The sequence below is a fragment of the Protopterus annectens genome, chromosome 6.part0, assembly GCF_019279795.1.
Source record: "Protopterus annectens isolate FY-2018-M chromosome 6.part0, PAN1.0, whole genome shotgun sequence".
Classification (NCBI taxonomy): Eukaryota; Metazoa; Chordata; order Ceratodontiformes; family Protopteridae; genus Protopterus; species Protopterus annectens.
The window spans coordinates 1,931,996,951-1,932,006,906 of record NC_056737.1 but is presented as its reverse complement, the minus strand read 5'-3'; the positions used below and the strand labels follow the sequence as shown (position 1 = coordinate 1,932,006,906).

Genomic DNA, 9,956 nt, shown 5'->3' with positions numbered 1-9,956 from the left:
ATTAGAAATAGTGTTTGCAAATTAACCTGAAAAATTTACGATTATGATGGGACTGGAGGGGCAGGGTATTGTAGTATTACACAATTACCACATTTGTGGAATTCAGCATATCCTGTTTACCTACAGACTGGTCTGGTTGTTATACAGGTCATGTTATTCCAGCTATATGACATGTACGTCTTTCCTTCAGGTAAAACCACCAACACTTGTCACAGGATAGATACTAAAGCCATACCTAACCAAGACGAAAAAAAGGATTTCTCCTGGGTTTATCATAATGCTGTACAAAAATCTGCTTTTAAAGGGTTTGCTCACATGGATATTGATGATGGGGTTATTGCTGGAGTAGATATTATACCTGCTTATGGGATGTTGAAGTCTATCTGGAAGCTTAGGAAGTTACCTAAGCTCAGAGAATGAGTAATTCCAGCTTCAAGTCAATTAATTTAATAACTAAAAAAATTACTGCAATGCACAGTGTGGTGCTACAAAACCACATGGCACTTCAACCCTTGCCTCTAAAGGGGGTATGTGAACATTTATTGACTGCTGCTTGCCTTATTCTTTTTATGATAAAAGGTTGCATTTTAAAATTATTAGAAGCCAGAAGGAATGGCACACTAAATGCATAAAGCTGAACCAATACCACTGACCACAAAATATAGCAGATGAAAAAGTGTTGCAAGATTTTAGTAAAATAGATGGCAATATATACAAGGGATTGGCAGAATGTGAAAATAAATGTAGTAGAGAATGTATAAGTGAAGATTCACAGTATTCATTAAGTATTTTTGTTCCGTCAAGTAGTAGGCATGTTCTTATTGCTAAAAAGACTTTCTGAAATGACTGCATAAAACAGTTTGCCAGGGACATAAGGAAAATGCATGTGAGGATTGTCTGATAGCAACTGAAAAAAATGTCTGTTCTTCTGAAGTTTTGTAATTACTGTCCAGTCATAAAAAATATGACTGGAGTGATGCTTTACAGCATCAGATGGAGGAGTGCAAGGGTAAGGCATACTGAGAGGGGAAAAAATGCTAGTGAGTGTATTTCATTTATAATAAGCTTTCATTACAAGATGGATTCCCCGAGTGTTTTTCAGTAAGTAATGATTTACTCCCTGCCCAGTATTAGAAACTGCCAGCATGGAAGAAATTAGAAAGTTTGATTATGGATTTCATGCCTAATACCGAAAGTCAACAAGAAGTCAGGAAATTTTAGGTAGCAAAATTAATGCTGTAGTGTTGGGTTTAAACTGGTCAGTGGTTGCTCTAAGACTGTTACAATAATGTTGTTTTTAGTAAAGCATAACAAATTTATGCTTCTGTTCAAGGAGACAAGACTATTTCCTAGTCTCCCATGCATGTACTTTTTCTTTGCCATAAAGGAAATTCTCTGCTGAACTGTGTTGTGTGAAAGTTACCGGGTACCTTAACACTGCCTACAACAATGTACAAAAAACTGCACATACAATTCCTCCTTACTAAATGGCTTTAGGTGCTGGAAACTTCTACCACCCAAAATTAAAATGTCCTAAAATCACATCTTTTATGCATTATACCATCTGAGGGGAAAAAAAAAAAAACTCCCACGGGGAATTACTTTACTGCAGAGTGAGCTAACAGGGAAGGCAGGCTGCAACAGCATGATGTACTTTAACAGAGGCATAAGAGGAGGCCATTCTGAAATATTCTTTTCAAGGAAGGTACTTAAAGATCATGTTACCTTACAAAAAACAAATGCATGTCTTCCTCGAGTTACCCTGCCTGCCTGCCTTCAAGTGCTCCCTTTCCTTTCCTAATGACTACGGAGATCTACTACTACTACAGATTCAAGCTAGTGTATCCTCCTACCCAACCACAGAACTAATACCTCTCTCAACACCCACTCCAGAGACGTAAACCACTACAGAAACAAACAGGACCTACTGGCAGGATAGATTTCTTTCATTAAGACCTCTTATGGAATAGAATTCTCTTATGGATAAAAAAGGTCACAGAGCTACTCTGCTTTTATGTGCAATCTGAGTGGCCGGTCATAAGTACACCCCTGATGTGGCTCCTCTAGTCATTATAGAAGGGGTCTGAAAATAAGTGGGACCCTGCACTGATTCATAGCTTGATAAACTGATGGAATCATTGGCTAAGCTACAAAGTGTTGTTTCTACCATTTCTTTTTGTAGTGATTATGCTCTTGTCACAAAGTGGGTATTCAGATTCTTAAATATGTAGCGTTTACTTCAGTTTCTTTACTGTAACTATAACAGGTTTAATAATCTTGTGTTTGCATTTCCTTTATGCTGAGAATCTGAGAGGCACTTACTAAATCAAAGTTATGTGGTCCTGCATTTTGCGGATGGACTAGGAAAGAAACCACCTCTGCTGGATAGGCATTTTTTTCTGGTCTGCAACACATTTCAATACAAGAGACAGACTGCGACACAGTCAGTAAAATTGGAAAACGAATGAGTAAACAATGTAGTATTTATACTCAAACAAAAAGTAATAAAACAGAACAGGATAAAAGTTCTGAATTGTAAGACACTTGGCATACAACATAATATCACAGATATAATACAATAGTAAACAGTTGTCTGCCATGGGATGGTCATTCAGATTAAAGAATGTGAATCGCTGCAATGATAGCCTACAATAAAGTAGGTCTGCATGTGTTACACATCAACTGAATTATTGTTGGACAGGAAAATTTTTCAGTGAACTGAATGGACTTCTCAGCAAGGGGGAAGCATCACCTGTATAAATGACCACATACTGTAGGCAGTGCCTTGTGGGAAGCTAAACTACCTGCAGTGCCAAGTAAAACATACAGATGGAACTGTACTGCAGGCTTCAGGAGTTATGGGGGAGAGCCTATGACTACACAAATGGGTGGTACAGTGGAGTAAGTCATCCTCCAAGCTCCAGCGTGTTCGGTTTTCAAAAAAGCAGATTCAACTCCCTGGTGGGCACAAGCCTCTCTCTCATCTCAGACAAGAAGGGCAAGTATCACGACCATGCCGCCCTACTAGTGCTCATGGATACACAGCTCCACCTCCATGCCAGAGCTGGCATGCCAGAAATGGCTCTCTGCTATCAAAGGTCTGACATACCAGAGATCAAATCAAACTCAGACGCTCCAAGTCCTTGGGTAAGCTAGGGCCTATGCTCAGAATAGGTAATGAAATAAATTCTGTAGCACAGAATGCTGTGGAATTTCAGTACACGTTCCTGGCATAGTAAGACTTGCTTCAATTCAATATCTCAAGGTACTGATATGCATGGTCTTGGCCTCCCAAGACATCAGAAGGTGCCACCAGATGGCACAGAATCAGGAAGTAGAGTAGACAGCTGCTCAGTATGCAATGCAAATCTTTTTTGTTTTTTTTAGACATCAGTAGAGCTAAACCACGTAAAAACTACACATTTCACAACTGGAAAGTCCACTTTACATAAGAGCACAATTACATCAAAGAAAGGTAAAAATATATTTGTACATGATCTTGAACATTTTGGTTCTTTAGCTCCTGCATGAAGGACGCCCCTTGGTACATAACACAGAGAACATCTTCCATTTTGCCATACACAAGTGTCTAGTGCGAAGCCTTCTTGCCTCTTACAAAATGTGCAGTAGCTCCTCTCAAATTATAAAGGAAATTAGTGTAATGACCCTTCTTCCTGGGTCCGAAGAAAGCAGTCTTTGCAAGATGAACTGGCCCACTGTGGGGAGTTACACTACCAGGGAGGAAGGACCACAACTACCCTGGTGACATAGCAGCTACGAGGACAAGCTTGGCATTGTCCACTCTCTGCATCACTTTGGATATTGGGAAGGAACAGGCTGCAAGGTATGCAGCTGAATATCCCTTCAAGGGGGCATGGAATGCATTTACTGCCACTGCTTCTCTGCATAGGCACATGTAACAGAAGCCATTCAACTAACAGTTCTCTTGAGGCAAACATAGCTACCCCAGGGATTTTTCAGAGGTAGCATATCACAGCTAGTTTTTTTTTTTAAACTCTAAACCATATACAACTGCAGTGAGTCAGACATGCCAGGAATAGACACGGCCATGATTAAGGCTAAAAGGACTTCTTCAAAGCCACGGAGAAAGCCAGAGATGATGGAATTTAAAAAAAAAGCTGTACTGTAATATTAGCAGTGCTTCAGACATGACCCCTGACAAGTCTGTCAACAATGAGAATCATTAGCTTACTCTAGTGCTTACTTCATCAGAAGGCAAGGGCACCTGTTACCCTGCGACTCAGATTAACTTCTAACTCACAGGATTGGTCTACTCCAGGACAGACTTTTTTTTAAAGTAGGTTCTCAAGTGCCAGACTAACACTTCAATACCCCCTCCCAAAATCCCATCATGTACCCAAAAAACATACCTACCTTGGGTTATCTGAAAGTCTTAAATAGCAGCGGACAACATGTTTCAGTAGGCGAGCTGATGGCTCCTTAGACAGCTGCAGAACCATTTTACCCTGTTTGACACCAGAAACACAAAATTAAAATGTAAACACTCAGCTTAATTAAACAGCTTAACAAATAACCCTCAATATCATACTGGGTGTGAGTGAGACAGTGAGAGTGAAGTGGGGCGGTGGGGGGGCTGTCAGACAATGAAGAAGTCAGCATTCTACAGAACAAGTATGCATTATTTGAAGCAAATTTGTTTCACAAGTCATAACTCTACTTTCAGTGCTATAAAAGAGAAATTACCAAAACAATTTAAAATTACTTCAGTTAGAAATGTCATGCTAATTAAATAATTATATTCTACATGTACAATATAACACTGGGGGGAGAAACAAATCTCAAGACCACAGAACTGTATGCATACATACAATTAACAGGGTACAAAATTGGGTTCAGGCGCCTAGGCAGCGAAACATTTCCCTGTGGTACATTTGACTGGGGACACATGGTTGAAGTGACATTTAGCTGCAGAGAAATATGACTGTTTGCAAATTCCCTGTGGGCATGTCTTGCCCACAGCTTTAATAACCAAATGCACAGGGGGAAAACAATGTCCTAAGGGAACATGAGACAGCAGGCAATATGGTAGGCATCAGCAGCAGGCTGGCCAGAGGGCATACCAGTGGCAGTAAAAATGCAGTGCGCAATGGACAGTGCCTTTATAATTGGAGTGTGTGGACCACTATCCCCTTCACAGTGTCTAGGAAACATTACCTAAAATGCATACTGGAGCATAAATGTGACTACAGTAGCTTGCAAGATTTTCTCCACGCTGTAGCACACTTCTACATGTTGTAGTTATATAAGTATGTACTGTACACTGAGCACAACAGTCATTACTTCTTCTGCTGCCAGGCATTTGGCTATTAAAGCTGTGGGCATGGCAGTGTGTGCTTCTCTTTGCCCACAGGGAATTTGCAAACAGCCATTTTTCTCTGCAGCTGAATGTCACTTCAGCCATGTGTCCCCAGTCAAATGTACCACAGGGAAATGTCTCGCTGCCTAGGTGCCTGAACCCTACAAAATTACATTGTGCCAATTACAAATGCCTTCCTGAAAGTCATAACCTCATAAAGGTGCACACACACTGCAAAATAATTTTCTTTCAGAACTTACCTGCTTTACCATATCTACGTATATCCGAAAAGTCTAAATTTTAACAATCATATTAACATTTAGATAAAAAACTTCAAATATTTCAGTTCTATAAATATGTTTACTTGTACAATTGTTTCTCGGGTCCATTTAATATACTTCCCTGCACTCCTCCACCCTTGGCTCCTATAATTTAAATTATTTGTAATTATTGCAACTAGAACTACCTTACAAGAACTTTCTAGGGCCACTAACTTCCTGATGCTGCACTGTATATGGGTACTTGGGTGGCTGCTGGACATCTTTTTCAGCTGTGAAAAGGAATAAAACCTTCTAAAAAATGGAACTATATATTCAAGTCTTAAATGGGGTTACCCAGAAAAACCTCTAGTAAAACCTGTCATCCACCACATCCTAAAAAGTTCTTAAACAGAAGTTCAAGCTTCCATTTTCTTACGTAGATTATGTTGCCTCACCCTCAGACCACCACTTCAAATTGGAAAAAAATTTTGAGACCTTTCCCTTGGACTGCATCTTAACATTGATGCAAAAAAACAAAACAATTAACTCTCAGAACCCAGCAACCATGAGGAAATGTGCCAAAAATCAAAGGTTTGATGCAGGGCAACTAGATTCAAAGACAGTTTTTATCCAGAGGTGATCAGACTTCTTAACTCCAACATTACGTCTGATCATTTACAGGTCAGTATGCTGGGACTTCCCATTCACTGAGAGATATTATTTTATCTTTTAAGACCAACCAACCATTATAATTTATGCAACTAACCCAGGTGCAATATTTGTCTTCAGTTGCTACTGTGTGCTTGTTCACCCATAATGTGGGTACATGGTTTATGTGCAATACTATTACTTGAACCTTGCTGCTAGACATTATGTTTTTGGTATCTTAACAAGTGTGTGCCTTCTAGGATTACATATTGCTATATACTTAAGTGTAGAGTTGATTTATAATATGGTGGTGGTATTATACGTTGTTTTATATTATGCCTTTTTTATGTATGCAATTTCTTTTCTGGCTGTCCCATGATGATCTGACTGAACGGAACCTCATTTAATCTACAATTATGGAAATATAAATGAAAATAACTTACTTTTGACTATTTCTTGAACACACTACTTCTTGTCCCTACTAAGCCCACAGGAAAGTAAAACAACTCATTTGTAACGTCACTATAATATTCTTCAACTTAGAGAAAGAAGGGCTGCCCTTGCCAGTGCAAACTGCAGAGGCTTTTTGCTATGAGGTCACTTTTCTACCTATACCAATCTCATTTTCTCATCTTTTCCATAGTCAAACAGAACAGACACATTGTGCCACAATCTCTTTGTACACTGTGTGATCAGACCTCAGAACAGCTCTTACAAAACATCAGCACGCAGCTCAAAAGGTTCCTCAAAAGAGGAATGACTACTTTAAGACTGTCACAATATTACTGTTTTGATTATTTTTGCTCCCAGCATACAAAAGGTGGCATGCATCTCCAATACTGTTTGACATATTAACAGAATTTCAAGATTGTTACTGGGACAATTTTGTCATCTTCAGACATTGCTCATATATTTATTTAAAGGGAAAGCAGTAGCAGCCCAAAGTTGACTAATTTTTTTCACTTTTATGCCACAGTTTAACACAACTGAAAACATTCCCATTTACATACAAAGTTATAAAGTTTAAGAACACTCATACAACCACAAATAACTGAGTGGAAGAATCAATGCTACAATACTAAACAAAGCTTTAAACACAAAACACTGGATCTCAAAAGTGCATTTTGCCCTTAGAAAGTTATAGCTGCATCATACTTTGACAATTTTTTTTTCCATTGGTTAATCCCATTCTGGAACTGCAGTTACAATAGTTCCAATATTCTACATATTAAATTCTGCTTTAAACTATTAAGAGGACACCTCCTGCACAGGGTGGGTAAACCCTCCCAAAACAAAAAAAGTACAGTTTTGTACCTACCATAAATGTAGATGTTAGAGTGTCTTCACTGCTGCAGTCATTACACTTGGGTTATCCTGCCGTCAGGCGGTCCCGCAGTTGGCCAGAGTTCCAAAGTCTTGGTCCGGCGTCGGTTGCTGTCGCCTCCTCCTTGACGTCAGTGCGTCAGGGGTATACAAGCAGCAGCAGACGCCATTTTCTTCAGTTTTTCTTGCCCCAGATGTCAGGTGCCCCCAAAAACATAGGCAATACATATTGCTTACAAAACATACAATAAGGTAAAAACAAAACCTTCAGTAACCAGCAAATACACCACATAGGTAGAATAGTGTAGAAATGTACAGATAAGACCCAGCTAAGAAGGAGGGGATGGCAGGTGGGTAACCAGGACTGCAGCAGTGAAGACACTCGAACATCTACATTTATGGTAGGTACAAAACTGTACTATGTTCGTGTTTCACTGCTGCAGTCATTACACTTGGGTTGAATCCCAAAGCTGAGTCACGGTGGCTGGTTCTATAGAGGATTTGGTGTGGCTATGAGGCCCTGCAGCACTGCAGTGGCAAAGCCAGCTCTGGATCTAGAATAAAGAGGCAAGTGGTAATGCTTGGTAAAGGTGTGCACTGAACTCCAAGTTGCAGCTTCCAAAATGTCTTTGGTAGGCAGTAGAAGTGGCAGTTGTCCTGGTGGAATGTGGCCTGATGTTAGATGGTACAGGTATCCCATGCTGTGTGTAGCAGAACCGGATACAGTGCCCTATCCACTTTGAAATGGTCTGCTTTGAAATAGCCTTTCCCTGTGATCCTGCAGTATATGATACAAACAACTGATCAGTTTTTCTGAAAGCTTTTGTTTTGTCCAAGTAGAAGTGTAATTGTCTGTGTATGTCCAATGTACAAGTTTCTCCCCCTTATTCTGGGGATTTGGATAAAAAGTTGGCAAGTGAATAGTTTGGTTAAGAGCCACACTGGATACCACCTTAGGCATAAATGAAGGGTTTGTTCTTAAGGAAACCCTGTCTTGGTGAAAAATGATGAAAGGCTCCACTGCCATTAGTGCCTGTAGTTCTGAGACTCTTCGTGCTGAGGTTATTGCCAGGAGCAGAGCTGTTTTCCATTATACATATTTTAATTCTGCTGAATTGGCTGGCTCAAAAGGAGGTAATGTGAGCTTTTCCAAGACAAAATTGAGGTCCCAAGTAGGTGTTGGTGCTCTCCGGGGCGGTCTTATGTTTTTAGCCCCTCTGAGGTACTGCTTTAGCAATGGATGAGAGAAAATAGGAGGATCTGTGTTGTAATGAGCCAAGATGGCAGAGGCGTGGATCTTAATAGATGAGAAGGATAGTCCTTTGTCCAGCATCTCAGTTAAATATTGTAGTATCTGAGGAATGTTAGGGAAAAGAGGGTCAAGGCTTTGAGCCTGGTTCCAGGCACAGAATCTCTTCCACTTTTCTGAATAAGATTGCCTGGTGCTAGGTCTCCTGGCCTCCAAAATGACATCCATAACAGCTTTAGAGAGAGGTGTTGTCTGTTTGGCTAATGTATCTGCCATGCAGCCAGGTTTAAGGTTTTGAGCTGACTGTACAGGATCGGATTGTTTTGTTGAGTCAGTAGATGTGCAATTTGAGGCAAAATGAAAGGTGGGCCTTGAGCTAGGTTCTTTAAGATTGGGTACCAATGCTGGCGTGGCCAGTCTGGAGCAATCAGAATCTGTGTTTTTTCTTGTCTGACTTTTAGGAGTACCTTTGAAAGGAGAGGCAGAGGTGGGAAGGCATAAACTTTTAGACTTTTCCAGCTGAACGAAAGAGCATACACTTTCCATGCTTGTGTGTGATAAGTCCTTGTGTAGAATTTTTGTAGTTGGCAATTCAGTGGGGAGGCTAAAAGATCTATGTCCGGGCACCCCCATTTTTGCATTATCATGCTGAAGACTTGTGGATTTAATTTCCACTCGCGAGGATCCATGATGTTTCTGCTTTAGTCGTCTGCCAGAGTATTTTTCTTTCCTGGCAGGAATTGTGCTTGCAGATGAACCTGATAAGTTAGAGCTGTATTCCACAAGGTCATGGCTTGCCTGCATAGGGGGTAAGAATGAGTGCCCCCTTGCTTGTTTATGTACCACATTACTGTGGTGTTGTCTGTCTTTAATAATAATTGTCCTGGATGCAGAAGGTCCTTGAAAGCTGTTAGGGCATTTTGTACAGCCAACATCTCTTTTTGATTGATGTGAAGGTGCATTTTGTCTGTGGTCCATTTGCCCTGAATACTTTCCTGCCATGTGTGCTCCCCAGGTGTAATCCGAAGCATCTGTTGTTAAAGTCTGCCTGGCTGTGGGAAGAGTGAAAGGCTGACCCTTGTTGAGGTGACATGCCTGTGCCCACCATCGAAACTCCTGTTGTAGGCAGGGTATTAGT

General features: G+C 40.4%; 1 protein-coding gene across 1 annotated transcript in view; it reads right to left on the bottom strand.

The window, feature by feature from the left end:
* Window positions 1-9,956, bottom strand: part of CNOT9 (CCR4-NOT transcription complex subunit 9) — an 824,888-nt gene that overhangs the window by 49,977 nt on the left and 764,955 nt on the right. The window contains exon 7 of the mRNA XM_044075238.1: window positions 4,396-4,487. Within this exon, the coding sequence (XP_043931173.1) occupies window positions 4,396-4,487 (92 nt within the window). The remainder of the gene's footprint in view (window positions 1-4,395; window positions 4,488-9,956) is intronic.